Source organism: Patiria miniata, unplaced genomic scaffold (assembly GCF_015706575.1).
Source record: "Patiria miniata isolate m_02_andy unplaced genomic scaffold, ASM1570657v1 HiC_scaffold_10, whole genome shotgun sequence".
Classification (NCBI taxonomy): domain Eukaryota; kingdom Metazoa; phylum Echinodermata; class Asteroidea; order Valvatida; family Asterinidae; genus Patiria; species Patiria miniata.
This window is the reverse complement of record NW_024037048.1, coordinates 6543447-6566875: the sequence shown is the minus strand read 5'-3', so window position 1 is coordinate 6566875 and position 23429 is coordinate 6543447. Positions and strand designations below refer to the sequence as shown.

Genomic DNA, 23429 nt, shown 5'->3' with positions numbered 1-23429 from the left:
TGGAGGTATGCAAGAGTTTCCAGAACATTTGCTGCATCCATGGAAGAATAACAAATACAAGCATGGGCGTCGCCAGGATTTTTTCTAGAGGGGGGGCAAAACATATTTTCCCCCCAAAATTCCTGTATTTCTCAACATATTCTGGATTTCTCAGTTTTAGAGGGGGGGCAGGGACATTTTGCCCCCCCCCCCCCCCCGCGACGCCCATGAATACAAGTCAAGCAAGCATGACTTAATTAACAGCCTAACAATTTCAAGTGGTGGACAAAAAATGGACAAAATTTAATAATAAAATTCTCTGCCCATGTTCTTCAACATTTTTTTCCCAACGAATTTTCAATTTGTGAGTGTTATTTTAACGGAAAGCTATGCTTATTTAATTTGTAAATTGTACAACACTCTTAAAATCCGCTTTCATTCTGTGTTGCTTTTCCAACCGTAAAAATGCACCATAAAAGTATCCCTGAATTTTTGCGGGGTTCAAATAATTCGAAATTTTAATGTACATATTCCATAAGCAAATATGTGGGCAGACTTTTGCTTTAAGTCTCATTTACAAGCGAAAGGGCAATTTTAAAACAATTCCAATGTCCTTTTCGGGGTGAAACTTGAGGAAAAAAAAGCAGTTCGTTTGCAGTTCGTACGCAAAGGCGGATCCAGAACCAAATTTGGGGTGGGGGCCAAAAAAATTCCAAAAAGTTGGTCCAAAAAATTACAGCCCCGAATCTTGTTTTGATTCTAGATGCTCTGTGGTGCGATCTGAGGCCATTTCTGACCACTTTAACCAATTTTTTTTTAAGGAAAAGATGGTGGCGTATGTACTGTAGTGCCTGCCTTTATTGCAACATCACTTAGAATTTTTTTTTTGGGGGGGGGGGGGGGTATGGCCGCCGTTGGCCCTCCCCCTGGATCCGCCCTTGTTTGTAGGACATACCGGAACTCCATCCACCGCCATAAGCACAGCAAAGTTTGTCATGTGGTATGTCATGCAAATGACACATGGGCAGTCCTTGTCATATTTGCCCCGCTCTACACCTTCGCCAGACCAATTCCTACAAGAGAGGAGAGAAGTAGGAATACGCATGAAAACAAGTCCTATGAGACATACAGGGCGAGTCAAAAAAACACAACCCAAATGTCGGGACTATAGATTTTAATAGTGAAGTTCTACATGTAGCACTTCTAGGATATGAAAGCCCAATGCATAACCTTTCTTTTAGTACAAGAATCATTCAAATCACTCATGCACTTTTCAAGTTACGGAATTCTAAACACAATCACCTTTTTTCAAGTTCTGTCCAAGGAGCACAAAAAAAGGTGTGCGTTCTTTCAGCAAAACAAAAACCATTCACACACATCCCTATGTGAATTGTTTTCATTTTGCTGAAAGAACACTTACCTTCTTATGATCCGTGGACAGAACTTTAAATAGGTGGTTGTGTTTAAACTTCCGTTACTTGAAAAGTACATGAGTGATTTGAATGATTCTTATACTAAAAGAAAGCCTATGAATTGGTCTTTCGTATCCTAGATTTCGAAAGGGCTACATGCAGAACTTCACTAAAACAATGGTCCCGACATTTGGGTTTCGCTTTTTTCAAGTTCAAAAACCACATAATCCAAAGCCAGTTAAACCAGTGCAGTGGAACTGGTTTTAACTGGTAGCAGTTGAACTGGTTTTAACTGGTTTTACTGTTTTGAACTAGTATAACTAGCTTGGAACAAGTAAAACCAGTTCAAAACCAGTTAAGCCAGTCCAGTTGAACTACTTTCAACTGGATTTTTCACCAGGGATTAGATAGTTTTGTACCTTACATTTAGTGAAATCAGGAGTATTTTGATATAATGATTTCTCCACATCTGTATCTTAATTTTGTTGTAGCATTTAATAAACATTCCATTGGGCCAAAAAGAAAAACAATTCTGCGTCCGATAACATGGCATTTGAAAACAATGTAGGTACATGTAGGTAGGATTCTTTTGGCTAATTTGTTTGTGTGTACGATCATATGGAGGCGTCTGCAGGTAGTCAAGGGTAAACGGTAGAAATTGATGGTTTTGGGTACTTTTTTCTCATTTTTCCCATAAAAAAATTACAGTAGATTTCAAAAGTTTTCATGCCAGAATTTGTACTAATGATTACTCACACTTCTGACATGTTTATTCATTTCAGTGTTTCAAATGTAAGTTAATCTTTTAAGGGCAGAATAGTTTGCATAAAATGCTTAGCTATTACTGAACACCCACTTTATTCCCAACATAACACTAAAACACAAACACCTACAGGGTGAGTAAAAAAAAAAAAAAAAACCAAATGTCGGGACCATTGTTTAAGCGAAGTTCTGCATGTAGCACTTTCAAAATCTAGGATATGGAAGCCCAATTCATATGCTTTCATTTAGTACAAGAATCATTCAAATCACTCATGTACTTTTCAAGTTACGGAGTTTTAAACACAAACACTGTTTCAAAGTTCTGTCCACGGATCACAAAAGAAGTGTGTGTAATTCTTTCAGCAAAATGGAAAAACAATTCACACACAAGTGATTTGTTTTCATTTTGCTGAAAGAACACAGAACCTTAAAACGGCAGTTGTGTTTAAAACTCCGTAACTTAAAAGTACATAAGTGATTTGAATGATTCAGGTACTAAAAGAAAGCTTATGAATTGGGCTTTCATATCCTAGATTTGAAAGTGCTAACATGCAGAACTTCACTAAACAATGGTCCAAACATTTGGGTTTCGGGTTTTTTTTACTTGCCTTGTATATTAATGTACACTCTCTGAAATTTGTTTATTATAAGATGGAATTTTTTGCGCCGTGTCTAGTGCAGAGTGGTAAGACATCTGCACTAGAAAGCAGGAGGTCGTGGGTTCGAGTCCCACCCGAGTGATTTTTTTCCAGCTTTCACTTGGGAGGTAACACACTGAGTATACAGTGTTTAAACGTCGGTGAAGGGCAAAACCTTAGTTGATTTGGAAATTTGTTCATGTGTGTCCTCCCCCCCCCCCCTCCAATGTCAGCATACCCACATGTTGCTCCTCTGAAAGTTTCATGAGATTCCCGGAATTATCGGTGGGTTAACATTTTGACTCAAATCTTATTCCTCAACGCAACAGCTGTTTACTCATGAAGACTTTGTGGCAATTTGCAGAAAATAAAGAGATTCAATGTAATAAACACAAACAAATAACAAATGATAGAACTTACGCCCCCTTCTGGTAGACACATATGGGGTCCTCTCCCAGCGACTGCAATAAAGGAGGAGGCAAGACAAGAAACCATGTGAGGACAAAATTATAACATCTTCTTATGAACAAAAATGTGCTTAATTGGCTGGTTTCAAACAAGTACTTCAAGAGCTGGCTAGGGGACATGGGTGGGTTAAATGGCCCGTGCAGAACCCATTCATGAAAACCTATCGGTCAAAAAGTCAAAACAAGTCAAAAATTGATTATTTTCCAAAGATTTTGCTCAACAATTTTACTTCATGTTTTGTGAAACATCCTTCTGGGCACATCTATGGTATGTGCCGCATGCGTGTAGTGCTTGAAAAAAAAACACCTCCATACCGGGTATTTGGAGATTGGCAGATGCGCAGTGCATACTGTGCGACGTGGCGCAGAACGCAGCAGTGTTTTACCGGCGGTTTAAAACCACATGACAGGCTGTCGACCAATGGACTCAATGTGCCAACAAAAGAGGGCGCTTTTGTACAACTTTTGAGAGCCGATGGACAGGCACACAGCGTGTGTGTACTGAATTGTACTAGTATGCGAGCACTGTACCCACAACGTTCTGAATGTGCCAAAGCTATTTAGCCACATCGTCTTCGCGTGAGCGTGAGGCATCGTTGGCGCGCGAACACATTTGAAATTAAGTTGCGATGGTCCCCCAGACCAATTCCCACCCCCAGTAAATTTGAATCATTCGAAATAGGCAGTGGATGGACCGGAAACCAGTCTAAGTCTCCCCCAACTTTCTCCCCACTTCTTTTCTGGCTGTTGAAGGGGTACTTGTGCACGGAGCCCACAGGAATGGGTATTTTAGGTCAGCTGGACTACCTCCCGACGCGAAGCGGAGGGAGATAGTCCAGCTGACCTACACCTTTCCAGAAATAAACCATGCTGTATTTGTTTTACTACCTCATAAACATACATAGCACTGTCTGTTATTGGCCTCACTGCCTTGTCGATAACGGCCTTCGTAGATTTTGCATCTTTTTCAGTGCAACCTCTACAAGATATTCAAGTTCTTCGTCAGTCAATGAATAGTCTGGTGCCAACACTCCTTAATGTGTCTTTACTGCAGTAGTTACAAGGACTACAACAACAGACTGGTTTTCATGCCATAGACTACATGTTCTACGAGGCGGGTTCCAGAGGGATTTTTTTTGTGCTACCAGAATAAACTGCCGCCTAGCAGCGAGCTGGATACTGATCACCAGGATGATGTACGTCACCTGGGTGCGTATCATTTTTACTTCCCGGACGCGCGGCGGAATCGGCCAATGACGCACTCCAATTTGATCATGAATATTTATGAGGTGTAGTAATTGGACTAATTGGACTAATGTAGTAAAGACTAATTGGAAACTGTTATCCCAACAACAGGGATGGCCTACCGGATCCACGTGCATTTCAAAGGAGACGGGCTTCTTCAGCTGGACTGAGCCAGAGCGACCAGAGACACGCATCACAACAATAGGACCAGTGATGTTCCAAGTTGGGTTCTTGGAATATTTCCTGGAAATTGAAAAATAGAGAGAGAATTTTTTTTTTTTTTAGGGTGCGTTTGTTTATCTCACCCGGGTCGACACGGGTCAGCCCCGTGCCGCTTGATTAGCTCTGAAGTCATTCTTGGGGCTCTCCCGGGTCAGCCACCACAGACCCTGCTCGTGGAGCAGAGTCACTGGTGGAAGTACGTCACTCATGCGTTGTTCATTCCCTAGAAACAGACATGGCGGCCAGACAGCGGAAATTTCAAGTGGACTTAAAGGTTGACTTTATTTGAAGTCTAAAGGTAATCCTTTATTGAGTTCATTGCGACTTTTGAGGCTATATAATTTCAGCCCACCTTTTTTTTATTTTTGCAATTGACTAAAAAGCAGTAAATCTCAAACTTAAACCCAATCCGAAATGGGGTTTTGGCACTTGCTATGGCCACAGCTAATAAGGGCATCACACCGCCTTTACCCGTGTCGACCCGGGTGAGCTATACGAACACACCCTTACATCCATTCAGATTACTTTCCCGACGTTTCCAATTTAAATGCTTGCTAAAATAGTAAGATTTTCTTAGGAAAAGATAGAGGAATTTAAAATTGTATGTTTTGGGTTCGTATAAAGAAGGTGAAGTTAAAACTTTTAGTCATATTGTTGTGCTTCTTTTACGGATTCTTCAGCGAATAAACACAATGTAATACAGATGCTATAATGGGTTAAACTTGTGATAGTATTCAACGAATCTGGACTTACAATCCTGTGTCAATGGGCTGGACACCTTCTTGAGGTTCCAGCACATTCTGCAGTCCTCTCTTGAGGAGGCAAATCAAGACTCTGACACCTCTGGTTTCTATAGTGTAGAGAAAAATAACACATCCACATCAGGGAAGTATATAGTACTTCAAGAAATGGCTGGATTGAGGGAATGAGGAAGACAACAACCAAGTTTCTTAAACTCATTCTTATTCGGAGGTTTTAATTGTTCTCTTTCTTCAGTTTCCTCTCATGATCATTGATAAACACATTGTCAATGACTTGGTTAAGAACTGCTCTTTTCTTTCTTGATGTTTGCCATTTTTTGCACACTTCTCTGGAATCCGCTCTTTTCACGCTCCGCCATAGGAATGCAGAGCCTCGATCTGGCAAGTTTACACAGTGAAAATAGCCGGTGTTGTGATCTGAAACCCGACACGGGAATCACTGAACCAGCTATTTTCATTGTCTAAACTTGCCAGATCGAGGCTGTGCATGCCTATGGCGGAAGCATGAAAAGAGCGAATACAAGGGAGTAAATACAAATTGTCTGTATAAAATTGGTCTGACTAGGCCTGGGCCAATTACGCACAATGAACCATTTGCCCATATGGCCATATTCAGAAATAGAGGTACTCGTACTCGGAATGCAAGTACTTGCATTAGCACTCGTACTCTACTCGTACTCAGTAACCTAAGTACTCGGCGGTACTCGGTACTCGACTTCAACACTGGTGTCTCTGCAATGTGGAAAAATCTGATTATTCAAATCTTGAAGAAGCTTGAATATAGTTGCTGTTTTTTTATGAAAATGTGAACAGAAATGTGATTTACACCATTTTAATATGAAAAACAGTCCGAGATAAAAGCAAAACAAAAATTTGAAATTTTTAGAAATTTTCCTGAAATAAAATGGTTCTCACCAAAGTCAAAGGCATCTGTTGGAATGCTCACATTTGTGAGGTCATCCATCTGAACAACAGTCCCATCAACTGGAGCCAGCTGTACATCTGAAATGAGTACGGAAATAGTACAGAGAAAATGAGAATAATTCCCCCAAAAAAACACAAGATGTAGATGAAAATCATGATGGCAAGTTGTCACAGATAGACAGCAACTTAATTAGAAACCTCCTAGTTCTTTCCTGATTGTCTGGGACATGGTACAATAGGCTACCAGGTTCAATTGACCTATCGCTGTTTGCGAGTTAGCCACGCCCCTTTATAGACAACCATGGGCATTGCCAGGATTTTTTTCTAGAGAGGGGCAAAACACATTTTTCCCAAAGAATTCCTGCATTTCTCAACATATTCGCGATTTCTCAGTTTGAGAGGGGGGCAGGGACATTTTGCCCCCCCCCCCTCATTAAATTTACACCACTATGACTTCGCGCCTCTTTTTCTTTTTTCTTTTTTCTCTTTTTTTTCTTTTCTTCTTCTTCTTTTTTTTTTTTTGCTTTTCCGGGCAAGCGCCCCCCCTTGCCCCCACCCCTCGCGACGCCCATTCAGACAACCCAATGGAGTTTTTGTACACTAAAAATAATGTGAACCCCCCAACAAAAAAACCATTGGAAGTATGGTACGAAACCCCCCCCCCCCCCCTCCCCTCCCCCCACCCCACCCCTCACCTATTGATTTTAAAGAGGCCAAGTGTCAGGAGAAAAAAAAACTTGTGTATATTTCAGAATTTGTTTGCTGATGAACCCCCCCCCCCCCAACCTGCAAAATTCCTGGATCCACCCCTGATGTTTCAAGGGTCTGAAAAAAACCCAACCCACAATCTAATTAACCTACCGATTCCGTTGCTGAAGATAGACTCATTCTCAGCCACAGTGGGATCTTCGACGTAATTGGTCAAGAAATTGTCCATGACCTGAACCACATCTTCAGCATTGATAGAGACGGGTTTCTAAGAAAGAGAGGGGGGAAAAACAAACAAGTAATTGGATGTGTTGGAGAATTGAAGAAAATCTCAAAGTTTCTGTTCTACAACATGAAAATCTTCAGCAATTTAAATCTGGTTTATGTACATGTATATCAAACACATGGTACAGTAATGGGCCGTGCAACGCAAGTTTTTTTTAATGCAATCCTTGAAAATGAACCTTTGTATTTTATTTAACCTCAATTTCAATTTTTGTTCTGCTATTTTCAAGGGTATTTTGGTGCCTTTTTGGTTTTTATGCTAATGCCAATTTCCATATTCATGAGCACAAGTGTGATGTCATTTCAGGCAGAAACCTCAATGTAACAGCTATTTCAGCAGCAAAAGTTGCCAGAATTAAGATATTTTGCTGTAGTAAATTTGGTTTTTTTTTGTTTGTTGCACATGTATCAGTACACGGCAGTAAATAAGCCAATGAGCAAACTTTTCTCAGCAATGTTTTCAATGAGCTCATTTTTGGGTTTACAATTTGAACAGAAAAAATCCTGAACTAAACAGTGTCTTCCTGAAATGACATCACAGCAATGCATCACCCTCAATTGTACATGTTTAAAGAAGAGCTCTTTTCAATATCAACCACAAAGGGATGTCCAATAATTAACATGCATTTAAGAGGAGTAGAAAGATGCTCAAAATGTGTTCCTAAGAAAAATTCATCTCATGGAGCCTTTAACATAACCATTTCAATTTTGTTCAATAACACTTCATGCGAATGACATATTTAAAACAAAAAAAAGTTTATTGGAGGAAAAAGAAAAGGCTTGACCACTGTCATATATCTGGATAATTAACCCTAAATGAGCCAGGTTAATTTGATCTTCTCACAGCTGGGGGCGTCCCCCCCCCCCCCCCCAGATCTCGGCCAATGAGTGACAAAAAAATTATGAAACTCTGTGCATGCATAGAACAACTTAATATGAACATACACAAGAAATTTAATGACTATGGTTAAAGGGTTTTGGAATTATCAGCTAATTAATTCATATATCAGCTAATTAATTCATATAATTATTCATATGCACCAGATCTCAGCCATTGAGTGACAAAATATTATGAAATTCAGTGCATACATTGAACAACTTACTATGAACATACCCAAGAACTTCTGTGACTACAGGTTGAATGGTTTTGGAGTTATCGGCTATTCAAAATTCATATGCACCAATGGTAATTCTGCTTTGTGTACACTACAAACAGGGAAATGCAGTTTTCATGTTGCGCAGCGTTGCGAAATTTTCAATGCGCGGTAACCCATGGTCGGAATTTTTTACGTTTTTGGTATCAAAAGATGGGCAAGACTCGAGACTAAAAATTCAGGAAAGCTCGGGTCGGGAAAAAATATATGCAAGGGTATCGCGGGGGAAGAAAAAAATCACTTTTTTATTTGAAACACAAAGTATTTACTGTACCACTGATTCTTCCCATCGCACCAACACTGTCGAAAACAGATTCACGAAAGCCTGTAAAAATAAATAGCATAGATCATTATGAAAAGTCAGGTAGACCTGTTCCTTGTACAGAATGTCTTCCTTCGTTCACGTTATTGACCACTGAACAACCAATGGTTTGAAGTACAGGAAAAAACCTCAAAGCGCCTTATATTTCAAAGCTTTTAAACAAATACAGTCGAGTCTCGTTATAACAAACTCGTTCGGACCTAGCCAAAATGTTTGTTATATCAGAATTTTGTATTAAGAGGAACATCATATTAAGAGGAACATCAGTCCCATTCATTGTGCACATAAATGCACAGTCGGGACCAACACATTATGTTTGTTATAACCAGAATTTGATGGCCGTTCACAAATGTGTAATTCAATTATTCAAAAATCTCTGTTTAAGTTTTGAACACGCCAGCTTCAATTGTGTGCTGCGCCGGTCAAAAGTTGCACCCAAAGCGCACTGTTTAAACTTTGCGTCCGCTGGACGGCGGGAGTGTTTTACAGTATTAAAATAACGTCACAGTCTTTTTGTGCACATGCATAGTTTTTTTTTTTTTTATTCAAACTGGCCAAAAACTTATTCGAATATTCAGTTGATGATCGAACATTCAAATATATTTAGTATATTCGGGACAACCGAAGAGGGCAAACAATTCAATATTAAAATAATCGATTTTCTTAAAATGAATACAACTTGCTGCAAATCCGAGTGGATTGACCTTAATAAACAAAATTAGATGGCCCAGCATTTCAATCCTTGCAAAATCTTTGCCATTGTTAGGTCATCTTTTTCAGTTAACCCTAACCATCCCAAATCCTCCAAAATCCTCTCTATAAATTGGAGGAATTTGCAGGATTGAGGCTACATTGCAAAAGTGTGTTGCTGATTTCGGAGGACGCACTGTGTCGATCAAGGCCTTGGGCCGACCCTTGAGTTGTTTATGCGCGCCCGTGCAAAATTTTGGCTTTGATAATACCTGAAATCCTCCGTACTGCTCCAGGATGTCACTGGCTCTGCCTCAACATATTGACAGTGATTGCCGAAAGATTTTGCAGGATTTAAACGCTGACACAGTGGTCATCCCTCCAAGTATCACACTCAAGAAATAATGGGAGGATCTTGCAGGATTAAGGAAGTATGCAATTTATACATGGAGGAAGTTGGAGGATTTTGCAGGATTGCCAGTAGCAAAAATGCCAAGGAAGTTAGGGTTAAATTTTGTCATTTTTCGAATTACCTTTCTGTAATCATTCAATTTGGCAATCTCTTCGCTGCTGCTGTTGACCTTTGCAGGCGGAACTTTGGAGGTGATTTTCAACAAGTCGACCACGTTGTCTGCAATGTAGTAAGTTTCCGCCTCGGTAGCATTCCCAACGATATCCCCTGCCTTAACTAAGATGGCAGTCACTTCCTGCGATGGGGCAGTAGTGATATTCTCGACACTCTGAACCAAAGAAAATAAAAGCATAATCAGTGTCGTTGCGTGGTGGGGGCTCAAACCCTCCCCCTCCCTCGGACCTCCCCTCTCCCTTGACTCCTCCCCCTCCCATGGCCTCCTCCTCCCATCAAAAAAAGTAAAGGGCAAGTTGGAGTTGGGATTGACTGTACCCTAGTCTATGTAACATGAACAGATTCGCTGATTAATTATGGAAGACAACTGCATCTTGACTTCTAGATTTCGACCAATCAGCGGTTCCTTTCTATATCGGGACTTCGGTCATTCAGCTTTGTCGCGTCCAGACATGGATTTAAATAAACCTGTGCCACGCCCTCTGTATCGTGTAACGTGCGTATGCGTGTGGCTGTTGTTGTATTACAAAACACTTGATTCGAATTGACCACTCACAATTTTAGTCCTGATTTGGGAATGAAATGACATCACCATTAATAAAGTCGACTCCGATTGGCTGAGGCGTGAGTCGCATAAATTTGCATGGTTTGACATGTCAGACGTTATACAGGAGACTTGGCTCCGTGGATAACGGGTGATACTCTGACTAGGTGTACCCCACCGCCGTGACCAAAAAAAAAGGGGGGGGGAAGGATGGACTAGAAGCATACGTAAATAAACAACATGCTGAATGTGCTCTCTGCGCACAACCCGCTTGCATGAGGCACACTGTATGAGGACGTTGTCAAAAACATCAACATCAACATCAACATATGCTGGTCCGCATATTGAAATTTTTGGGAATTTTCATTGGTAAAAACTCCCCCCCCCAAAAAAAACAAAATTCTCACTACCTGACTCTGCTACTGAGCACAATAGCAATGATTTCTCATCAAGACTGAAAATTAGAAATCAAGGCACATACAATTCAACACAGACAACTCAACACTGCCAAAAAAAAGTTGGCATTTATTTACACCCAGGAGGGGTTTTTTTTTTTGGGGGGGGAGGAATGGGCGATGATGGGGCCAACTTGTCAAAAACAGCGGGCAAGTATATGCACTGATACACGTAGGCATTACACAATCCACTATACGTTTTGGTTATTATCATTTGATATATACACAAGTATTTACTGATTCAAAATGGTTCCATGCAATCCTGTCGCACAGGAGAAAGTGTTACCTTTGCCAGTTCGTCCACCTCTACTGCTTTAGCTGACTGCGTAGTTGCCACTGGCACACTTGTTGTGGTACGCCCATCCGGTTCTCCTGTACTGCGTGGTGCCATGCCTCCTGATACACATTGTAAAGTCACTTTTTAGAAGATTTAGGAAAGAAATTATTTGATGTTGTCCTTTTTTTTGTCTGGTCTTCCAGGGCCAGGCATGTTTCCTCTATATATATATGCACCAATCTGACTGACTGGCTGATGACTGATTTAACTCGGACTGACTGATTGTTGCTTGTGCTTAGGCTGGTTGTCGACTGGTGGATACAGTCAGCCATGTTTGTATGAAATTGGCTAAATCTGGCCCATTGCATAGACCAGACAGCATGAAAAGACTTCCAGTGAATAGGCATATTAGCAATTGAAACAGAACTGTGCAGAGCCGTATAGAGAGAGAGTTGCCACAACTTCAGACTGTTGAACCATAATGGCCATTCACTATGTGTACAGTGCAGCGTGCGACTATTGTGTACGAATTATGTGCATTAATGCATAATCCGCCATTTTGGTTCTAAACAGTGCGACTCTCATGTCACAACTCTCTCTCTATATATTTATGGCTCTGGAACTGTGTGCACTCAGGAACCAGCTTACAGTTTACTGGGCTCATCTCACCATGTTTTAAGGCTGGTTCATATACTGGGCGTGAAAGTGAACGCAAATAGTTTTCGCGCTGTGGATTCGCAAAAGTTGAAGTATGAACCGACCTTTAGATTAAGACAAAAGGGATGCTGTGGAGATGTGAGGTTTACCACAAGGCACATTTGGACATATTGTAGTTAAAACACTAGAGGGCCGAAACACTTACCATCTGTGCTTTGTTTGTCTGTGGGTGCGTCAGTAGACAACATCTCACTGGTGGACTGTTCTGGGGTGCTGTCAGTTACCGTGGTTGATAGAATGGTAGAATCACCATCCAAGCCGGGGGAGGTTTCTCCAAGAGTGGTGTCTTCAAACGTTGAATCCCCAACAGTGGTATCCATAGCGGTGCTGTCGCCAGCCGTTGAGTCTCTCATTGTGGTGTCTCCAGCAGTCGTGTCTCCAGCTGTCGTGTCGCCGGCCGTGGTGTCGCCGGCAGTGGTATCGGGCAACGTGGTGGTAGGGACTTCAGTGGTGGGCTCGGGTTCGTCCAGGCTTCGGTTCCGGCCGACGTGGACTCGCAGGGCCAGAATGTCGTCAGGCTTGAGTGCCTTTGGCCAGAAGGCTACCTCGTCGAAACCGACAGGGCTGCAAGCGGTTTTGCCATTCTTTGGAACATTGAGAGACAGCTTATAAGGCAAAGTCTCCATACCAGAAGACACAGTTTCCATTGTCTTGTTGATGCTGAAACCATTGTAATACGCTGTCAGCACTGAACCTGGATTTGCAATAAATATTCAATAAGAAAATTTATTTTTTTTGGAGATGTTAATTAACACAAACAGCACCCTCTGCGAACATTATGTTCCAATTTGATGTTGATGACCCAATATATTTGTGGTCATTTTCTTTCACCTTCCAAATTCAAATCAAGGTATGCACTCGTTTAATGCAATTGTGCAGAAAGGTTGCAGTGTGAAAAACAAGATTTGCCTTTTTTTTCACTGCATCCATCAAAATGCCAGTGTCTGTCATTTATTGATGGCAATATCCTAAGCCATAAAATGGGGGATCTATATCCTCTTTTCTGTAATCGTAACATTTGGATCCACCAGGTTGATTTGTACCCACGATTTTAAGTATTTAATGCAACGGTCTTCAACCATGAGCTTTATGTGGTGACTGATGTTTATTGGAACATGCATGCCAACATCCTTCATATAAACCTATTAAAAAACTAAGCACATATTTTAGACAGCAGAGAGACTTTGGAAGGCCTTCAGAAAGAACAAAGATATGAATCCGCATTGCAAATTTACTGTTAAAGGGAATGTACATCATTGGTTTTCGCTGTAATTTTCAGAAATGAACTATTTGAGGGGTTAATATAATAGATCAAATATTGTTACACTGACATGTTTTGAAGTTTTGTGTTCGAAAATGCTGGAAAAACCAAGAAAAACAAAAATGTTCAAGTAGTCTGGTTCCCTGAGTCCACTAAAGATGAAATGGATCAATTTATAGATGCCGGAAAATTGTAAGGTAAGGGAACCAGTCCAGCTGGCCTGCACCCGTTCATGAACATGTAACCAATAGCAAACACAATTTGGACTGAAACAAATGGGTAATTTGGAGCAGTAGTTGGAAAATAGTTAGGTTTTTCCTACGGTGGTCGGCCGACCACCGTTGGAAATGTATACAAAAATACAATTTTCTTGAAAATGACTTCACAACAGGTGCCATAATTTTACAGGGTGCTTTAGACTGTCATTTACCAACATCCCAGTAAGGTATTTCGTAAAAACTTGGTAGTTTTATTTTTCGATGTTTTCAAATGTTGTATTTTCCCTTTAACGTTAGTAGGGATTTGAACTTGGTCCCTAAAAATCTGTTTCCGGTCTCCCCTAACGTCCAAACACTCTTTTTTCACATTTTCTGCATTTCATTTGGCTAGTGCAGCCAATGTGGGGCAAATTCTCAACAACAACAAAATGAAGGAAAAAAACTGAATTTTTACAAAAGTTTCTAAACAGCAAATTACATAACTGTGAGAAAAACAAGTAAAAATCCCCCATCTTATATTTTTCTTTCTAAGGAAGAGACACTGTTTATCACTCTATCGTCTGCTTAGGTAAATGGCACATTTCCCTTAAGTTCCACTTTTGTTCTTGTATACACCGTATTCTCACAATCAGCAACTTGTTTAGGAAGTTTTTTTAATTATTTACAAATCAAATTTCTAACAACCTTCACTATTTTATTACATGTACACTAGTCTTTACCATCATACACCATAGCAATATGATTCCACTGCCAGCCTCGCTTGATTACTCCGCCATTGATGGTGTCATTGACTTCAAATTCCCAGTGTGGCCGGTCCGCGTCGTCGTTTATCACATATTTAGTATTAGTATTATGCTGGTAGCTGTACTGCAAATTGTACTCTTTCAGGCCATCGTAAGAAATCTGGAAAAGTAACAAAGAATGGAATCAGTCATCCCCCTTTTTGGAACAAATCTGCTCAACTACTGAACTCAGCATTACTATACTCTCGAGGACAATGCTTTGTGTTTCCCTTTGTAATATAACACTCTCCCATAGACTAAGCACACAAACTTATACAGAGGACCGTTTCCAACAAGACCCAACTCCAGGATCTGTTGTTCTCCCTTTGTGTGTCGGTCCTCGGGGATTATGTAGAACACGTACAATTGGACTCAAAGTCTCAAACCAAGTGTTCCAAGATTCAGCAGTGAACAAGTGACTGAAAACTCAGAAAAAGTCAACGACAGATCTAGCTTTCAGATAGGGGCGAGGGGTGCGTTTGATATGAAGGGGGGGTAGTGAAGACGTGCCGAAGGCATGCCTTGCTAGGGGGCCCGGGGGATCCCCCCCCCCCCCCCCCCCGGAAAAGTGTGTAATGTATATGATATTTTCTGCTGCATTCTTAGGCAATTTTAGAATAAATTTAGGAACTTTAGCATTCCATTTATTTTTTTGCCCCATTTTACAAGTACCATATTACATTAGTCAGCAGCGGAACGGGGAGGGGGTGGGGGTGTTGCAACCCTCTAACCCACCCTCTAGATGAAAGTACCATACCAAGTTACAAAGGTTGCATACATCTCACACAGTCCCTACATGTTCAAAATATTTCAATTCTGATATTCTGAGATTTTTCATTCATTACTATTTTACTTGTACGTTCCGCACTCATATTTATCTTGGACACAGGACTTGCTTTATATTATTCTGTCATTGTTGGCCGATTCAAAATTTCCCACAAGTAATATATGTCGACGTTCATGTACTACATATGCGTAGATGGGCCACAAGCCATGAAAATATTCCAAACTTCTATCTTGCCACAGCCAGATACAATCTCGCCAGGGCGAGTAAGTATCTCACCAAGGCAAGCTACTATCTTGCCACATCAGTTACTATCTCGAGGGATAGTAACTCACCGTGGCAAGATACGATTTAGATTTTTTTTCAATTGCCTGTCAACCTTCCACCATAAAGTAAAGTACAAAGCGACCAACTTACTGCTATATTTTTCTGGCTGCCTCCCAGTTGCAGCAGGTGGCATGCCATGCTGTCATTGATCTCTGCAAAGAAGTCCACAGGCCGAAAGCTGTACCACAAGGCCACGGTAAATGCATCCGAATACAAAGACACACTGTCCTCACTATGCTGTAGCTCCAGGGTCACATCTGAGCTAAAGTTGGATTCTTCGCCAAGGACCAAGGCCTCGCGCTCTGGGCCTACAAAGGGTCAAAATGTCAGAGTAAAGCATTACCTGCCATGTTTTTGCACATCCGGGATTTAGTTCCTGAAGGTGGGGGATTGTGGAGGGGTGGCAAAATGGGTTTTTTTTTAGGGGGGGGGGTTCATAAAAATTGTTTAAATCAATTAAATTTACTTTTTAGAATAGGGCTGGGGATATACGTGCAATGGTTGTTGTAGGCACAACACATTATACATGTACCTGTAATGGTACCATTAAGGAGAAAGGTTATCGTAATATTCTTCACACTACTGGAGACATCGGTCATTAGGGAGACATTTTCATGTCTCCCTAATGTGCCAGTCCCCACTTTAGAGGCAAAATTTTATCATCGCAATTAGATTATATTTGTTGCTCGATGCCTAATTAGTAAACATACCGAAATTCGGGGGAAAAGGACAAGGGAATATTGGGTTAGGGCACATTTAAGTTTGAAAAATTGTGTGCACAAGTCTATGGGGATGTCCCCTAAATGTCCAATCCAGGGTAATTATTATCATTATTATTATTTTTGACTTGGAACCCTTTGAATTGTGATTGAATTGTGGGGACTCAACTTCAACACTGTTCATACCTTCTACGAAGCAGACTTTCATGCCGGCCGTGCCCAACATTTCATTGTAGCCGTCGCTCATTCCCCAGTGATATTTGGCATCCCAATACAGATGGGTACCATCTAGACAGGAGAAAAAGTCATACCAAAAAAGAACTTTCAGGATAATCATTGGTTTTCACAATCAGGAAAAATGAACTCATTCAGATTTAAATACAATAATAGATCTGAAGTGTATCAATTTCCGGTTTGATTTCCAAGCAAAGGTTTTAGAAACTATACTTGGAAAATCTGACATGGGGGTCTTGACAAATATTGACCCAAGTAATAACAAGGCTGATAATGCATGTTTCCATAGGAGAGTTAAAATGAATTTTAAAAAGTAAAAGGTCATTTTATGATCCAGTTGTGTTACACAAGGTTTTCGCTAGAAAGGTAACCCACAAACAAAGGGACAGCATGACCAAACTATGAACGTAATGACCACGTTTATGGTTTTATCATAAACTAGGAGCAGCAAGCTTTCCGTTGATTGTATTTTTCTGGTCATGCATCAGTAAGCTTCCTCATTGTCTTGAAAATGGTACGTGACAACCCTCTAGGGACAGTTTTCAGGAAAAACCTGAATTCCTCCCAGTTTATGATGAAACCATAAAAATGTTCAATAGGTTTATAGCTTTAGGCTTTGTTCTTGGGTTACCTTTTGGGGGACAACCTAGGCCTGTAAATCACTCAGGCTGTTTATTTTTTTACTATAGGTTTTCCCGGCTATTTTAAAACATTTTTCTTACATCCAGCAACATCGATTTTATTGCTCTTCCAATGTTTAATTTCGTCTTTTGTCAGACAATTTCAAATTTAGTCCAAACAAATTCAAACAATGAGCACACGTTTTCGACGAATTTGATCTGTAATGACGAATATTCTCGACCCGGTGACTAAAGAGGGTGACCAAACTTTGAAATTGAATGGTTAATGGCTAAATTGGCTTTGTTAAAAGCGTGTGAAATTTTTCGTGGACGAAAGTAAATGAAACAGTTGGTGAATTTGAGTGAAAAAAACTTTTAAAATAGCCGGGAAAACCTATATTATTTTAGTGTGGAAACGAATGAAATAGGTTTGCCTCAATAACTTAAGTGTCGATCCCTGATATGATTTTGGACCTGCAACTGCATGACCCCCACCCCCCCAAAAAAAATCATCTGAATCTCTTTCTATTTATGCTTTATTTGCCTTAAAACTATCAAATATTCAATTTGGTCTAAAAGTGTGGACTGTGAACAAATGAAATGCAATACGGGTATCCAATTTTGCAGCTAATGGTGCAAAATTATGATTTTCATAATTTTGGCACCATTTTCATCAGTTTGGGGGTAATGTTTTAGTACATATTTGTATCATCAGTACTTCATTTGAGCCGAATTTTTCAATGATAAAAATAATTAAGATTGTAGTTCAAAGTCACACAAAATGAGTGTAGTACCTTCTAGCATTGGTTTGAAATCAAATATCATCGCCTTGATGTGTAATAACTCAAAGAATAATTGTTTTAATTTTAAAAGCATAAAAATGGGAATTTTCAGAAATTATTCATTTTTTTACCAAAAATGGTGAATACACGGTGAGTCACAAAAAGCGGACCCCGACTCCAAAAAATGTATTTCATATTTAAAAAACAGCAATTTATTGTGTGTTTTGACTGTTTGGAACAACTGTGATACACAATATTGTTAAAAACAACCCTGGTTAGGCAACGTGTTCCACTGTTTTAAAAGACGGGCCTTCAAAAGGACTTTGTTGAATATTTTTGACTTTTAAAACTGAGGTTTTATCGCTGTTGATGTTTGAAGATTATTGTGAAGAAGATTCTTATAATCGCTTTTTTTGGACGAGACAATGTGTTTAAAAGGTGATATTTTTCGCACGGATTGAGCAATTTAAGTATTTTTTTCATCTAAAAGTAGCTGATGAAATTATGAAAATTATCATTTTTGGTTCTACATATTTTATTAAATATGAAATATAATTTTTAGGGTTTGGGTTCCGCTTTTTTTGACTCACCCTGTACTAAAGAAAGGCAACATTGGCAACAGAAGAATTATCACTGTATCACACTGACCTAGGTGATAGTGCAATGAAATTATAAAAACTTACTCAGGTACAATTCGTCCAGTTCCGATTCGTTGTACGTTCGGGCATCACAAGTCTGCAAAGAAAACAAATAATACAGAGACTTATAGGTAAAAGGTCCCGATAGCTCGGCACTGATAAAAAAAACCAATCTGGTGATCGAGTTTCGTCCAGCAGTGGACCTTTTTTTCTCTCCCAGAATGGGGAAAGTTACACACTCCACAACTTGTGATGCAATCGAGTCCCACCCGAGTGAGTTTTTCCAACTTTCACTCGGGAGGTAACACACTGAGTATACAGTGTTTATACGTCGGTGAAGGGCACAACCTAATATTGATTTACATCACCCCGACGCAAATTCCATATTATGAAAAAGAAAAGAGAAAACAAGCAAATTTACAAGCACGTTAAAGGAGCGCCCCTGCGCCCGTTTCATGAATTGTAGACGACATTCGTCGACGCCAACCAATTTACTTTGTTCACGTCATCAGGAACAGGCTTAAGTTTCTTTGGTATAATCACGTGGCGTTTTGATACACATTTGAGACCTATTTTTTTTTTTTTTACTTGGAACGCATGCTTTATTTTATACTTAATCAAGATTCCGAATTGATAGCACTTCCGATAAAAAAATTTGCTTTTCATATGGGCGTTCTTTTTATTTCCATGCATGGTTCTCACATTTGTTTTGCTTTTGAGAGTAGGGACGGTCGGTCGGTGAACAATAAAAGTAAAAAAAAAAGAATGCAGTTGCATCCATTAAGTTGGCTAAGAAATGAATGATGCCAAATACGTACCGTCTCTTGTTTTTGTTTATGAAATAGCTTACCAGGTTTGATATCATTGAGCAAAATAATAAAGCCATATTTGGCAAGATGTAATAACTGTAGACTTACATTATTATCTGCACCTTGCGCCATACTATACTTACGTCCAAGCTATAAAAGCCTTGACGTAATGGCAAATGTTAACCATATACCCCTGATACTGATTTTGACAGCGAGGCAACTATCTCGCATCTTTTGGTATTGCATTGTTATACGCCGTGCTTCGGATACAAATTTTTCATCGCTGTTCAAATTATATCGAGTCTGATTGCCTGAATTTGTTCATTTTTTTTCTTCACTTTTTTGTCAATATAGGTTTCCCCTGCTATTTAAAAAAAAATTCGTTCGAATTCACCGATTCTTATATTCAAATTCGTCCAGCAACATCGATTTAGTGCATCGATAATGTTTAATTTCGTCTTTTGTCAGACAATTTCAAATTCAGTTCAGGCAAATTCAAACAATGAACACACGTTTTCCACCCGGAGTATTCGATTTCGTCTCATCCACGCCGAATCGTGTTATTCAGAAATCAAATTCGTCTAATTTATATATAAGACGCATTCTATCTCTGAATGCTGCAATTCGGCAACAGCTTACCCGAACTTGATGAATAATAATGACGAATATTCTCGACCCGGTGACTAAAGATGGTGGCCAAACTTTATAAAATTGAATGGTAAGTCACTAATTTGCTTTTGTTAAAAGCCTCATGTGAAATTTTTCGTGGACGACGAAATTAAACGATATAGAGTTGGTGAATTTGAGTGGAAAATATCTTAAAATAGCCGGGAAATCCTATAATTTAGGCTCAGATAGGATCCGCGGTAAAACGAAAGTTTTTTGTTCTTGGTTCGGAAGCCCGAAAAAGGGTCGTTCGGTCGGAAATGCAAACATTAATTAAGCAATGAAAAAAGGATGCGCTATTGAATCGCATCCTCTCGTGTATCCCGGGAAGATTCTCATTCAGTCTGGTGAAGTCCCAGTGGATGGATGCTCCTAGCCTTGCAGTATTTGACGAAAATCGTCATGTTTTGTTCTCAAAAAGTGCTCGTTGGCTCACTTTATTAAGCCACATTCAATGATTGTTTTCCTTCGTACGATATCATTTCAGGTGAACTAATTTCACACGATATGTGGTACCAGCTCTACAGGGCGAGTCAGAATGATCTCGACCCAAATGAAGAAAAGATAGGTTTTCCCGGCCAATTTCCTGAAACGTTCATTCACTTCTGAAAATCGGTCATTTATTTTCGTCTGAATTTGAATGCATGTCTTTAATCCCATTTCAATTCAACGAAAGTTCAATCGTTTTCATTGTCCGTGCATTTGAGAAACATTACGTTACCTGCGCATTCATTTAAGCAAGCATATCTTTTCGCGCAGAGTTCTGGAATACAATTATTTCGTGAATGTGCAATTAAAATTACGTTTTTCTCATTCAAAATAGCAGATTACATCACCAGGCATGCAACTGGGAATTCACACAAAAAAAGAGGAAATTCAAATCTTTCCAAGACTTTGTACAGTGTTTTTCTATTTTCAATGGCACACATGGCAAGTCAAAAAAGAGGAAATCAGCTGATCTGAGGAAAAGTTGCAGCATCACAGAACATTAAACTAAAAGTGAAATAGAATGGTCAATGTTTGAAATCGCCCTCTCAAAGCGAAAAGGAAATCTTGTATGAACATAAACGATAGGTGCTGTTCAATTACTTAATTGATTGAACCGAAATGGAATCGAATGCTCTGGTAGCGAAAATGAAACGCGTGTTCAGAGCGATTCTCAAATTCAGACGAAAATGAATGACCGATTTTCAGAAGTGAAGGAACATTTTAGGAAATTGACCGGGAAAACCTATTTTAAAAATATGTAGCATTTATATATTTTGCGAAAGTTTCATGTATCAAAAGAAAAAAGAGAAATTTTGCATGAACATTATTTTCCTCATTGACACAAAGGGAATTATTCATGCCACAAGAAAACACAATTCTTGAAGGGAAGGCTTTCAACGGGAACGTTACTTTTCGTCGAGAAAATGAAGATGCATGCTAGCTCACAGTTTTTCTCAAAAACGTACGATAACCATACTGTGCTAAAATCTCGACCGGTTCTTTTTTTAAAGTACCTGCTTCAGATTTATTGTTCATTGAATTGACAAAAAACACATCTTTGTCTACAACTGCAGGTGTGTCCATTACTTTTAAGTGTATGTCGTGTTGGCCAATGCCCGACAATTTGACAGCAATGTTCTCAAATTCGGGTCGGCATTTTCTCGCCAAATGTCTGCCTTTCATTGCGTTGTGCCGGAAAACGTGATTTTTTTTTACCGACGTCCAGAAAAGAATGCTATTACGAATCACGGATCAAAATTTGAATAATTAATATATGGCGAAAATAACATTACATCTGCATGATGGGCTAGAACGTTGCAAAAGCATTTTTTTGTACAAATACAATGTATAGGTCCTATAGGACTGCACTGCACGGCCGCCTCGTCTTTATAATCCCAGCTCTATACAGGGCGAGTCAAAAAAAAAGCGAGACCCAAATGTCGGGACAATTTTTTTAGTGAAGTTCTGCATGTAGCACTTTCTAAATCTAGGATATGAGAGCCCAATTCATAAGCTTTCTTTTAGTACAAGAATCATTCAAATCACTCATGTACTTTTCCAAGTTACGGAATTTTAAACACAACCAGCGTTTGAAAGTTCTGTCCACGGATCACAAAAAAGGTGCGCGTTCTTTCAGCAAAACGAAAACGATTCACACACATTTCAACCATAAGTTCACACAGACAGAACTTTAAAACGGTGGTTGTGTTTAAAATTCCGTAACATGAAAAGTACATGAGTGATTTGAATGATTCTTGTACTAAAAGGAATCATACGAATTGGGCTTTCATATCCTAGATTTAGAAAGTGCTACATGCAGAACTTCACTAAAACAATGGTCCCGACATTTGTTTTTTTTTTTTTTTTACTCACCCTGCATATTGTCTTAAAAGCAAACATATATGTCTACCTCAGCCACATGCACTTTTGCCACAACAAAACACTGGATACTCCATATCTCTTAAAGCGGGCAAAACTTTACCGGGTATTAAATCCATTCAAACTCACCAAATCTAACACTCAATTTCGCCCGAGAAAAAAAATCACACGCTGTTTAACAAACCAATGTAGTGATTTACCATTCAATTTCAAAGTTTGGTCAACCTCTTTCGTCACCGGGTCGAGAATATTCGTCATTTGTATGCATTTCAGATCAAATTCGTCTAAACTGTTGCCGAATGGCAGCATTCAGAGATCGAATTCGTCTCAGATCAATCCATTAGACGAATTTGATTTCTGAATAACAAGGTATAGCGTAGACGAGACGAAATCGAATACTCCGGGACGAAAACGTGTGCCAGCATTGTTTGAATTTGCTTCAACTGAATTTGAAATTGTCTGACAAAAGACAAAACCAAACATCGATGCTGCTGGACGAATTTGAATATTAGAAACGGTGAATTCGAATGATTAATGTTTTAAAATAGCCGGGAACACCCATATTATAAGCCAATACCGTATCCACGTAGGTAAAAATGGTTCCTTCGATCATTTTGTTTATTAATGGCCAGCATAACCTATTGAGATTAGTCAATCGATTTTTTATTCTGCGAGCGCTGCATGTAGTGAGGCAGGTATACTTTATTATTGTTACCAGCGCGAGTCAGCTCGGCTCAGCGACCCAAATACCAATCAAATTATATATTTTCCTTACGGGGGAAAAATACGTGGTGTTTACAGGAATAATTAATGAAGTGGATGTGAGCATGTATTATTAATGCAATATTAATATCCTTGAAAGCCAACCATAACACTGCTTTTCTATATAAGGGGTTGTCAATATAAACAGAAAGTGGTTTGCAAGTCCGACAATTTTGATGAAACCACGATTTGCACTGTTTTTCTATAAGGGTTGTCAATATTAACAGAAAGTGGTTTGTCAGTCCGACAATTTTGATGAAACCACGATCTGCAGTTGTTTATATAAACAATGAACAATCAAGCCCGCCGATG

General features: G+C 39.5%; 1 protein-coding gene across 1 annotated transcript in view; it reads right to left on the bottom strand.

Annotated features, from left to right (window-relative positions):
* Window positions 1-23429, bottom strand: part of LOC119736518 (adhesion G protein-coupled receptor L2-like) — a 42561-nt gene that overhangs the window by 14375 nt on the left and 4757 nt on the right. Inside the window, exons 2-15 of the mRNA XM_038210534.1 lie at window positions 18559-18610; window positions 16426-16527; window positions 15611-15828; window positions 14347-14530; window positions 12294-12842; window positions 11441-11550; window positions 10103-10309; window positions 8832-8882; window positions 7272-7386; window positions 6402-6488; window positions 5479-5575; window positions 4626-4746; window positions 3212-3252; window positions 935-1052 (exon numbers count right to left, since the gene is read on the bottom strand). Coding sequence (XP_038066462.1) covers window positions 935-1052; window positions 3212-3252; window positions 4626-4746; window positions 5479-5575; window positions 6402-6488; window positions 7272-7386; window positions 8832-8882; window positions 10103-10309; window positions 11441-11550; window positions 12294-12842; window positions 14347-14530; window positions 15611-15828; window positions 16426-16527; window positions 18559-18610 — 2052 coding nt within the window. The remainder of the gene's footprint in view (window positions 1-934; window positions 1053-3211; window positions 3253-4625; window positions 4747-5478; window positions 5576-6401; window positions 6489-7271; window positions 7387-8831; window positions 8883-10102; window positions 10310-11440; window positions 11551-12293; window positions 12843-14346; window positions 14531-15610; window positions 15829-16425; window positions 16528-18558; window positions 18611-23429) is intronic.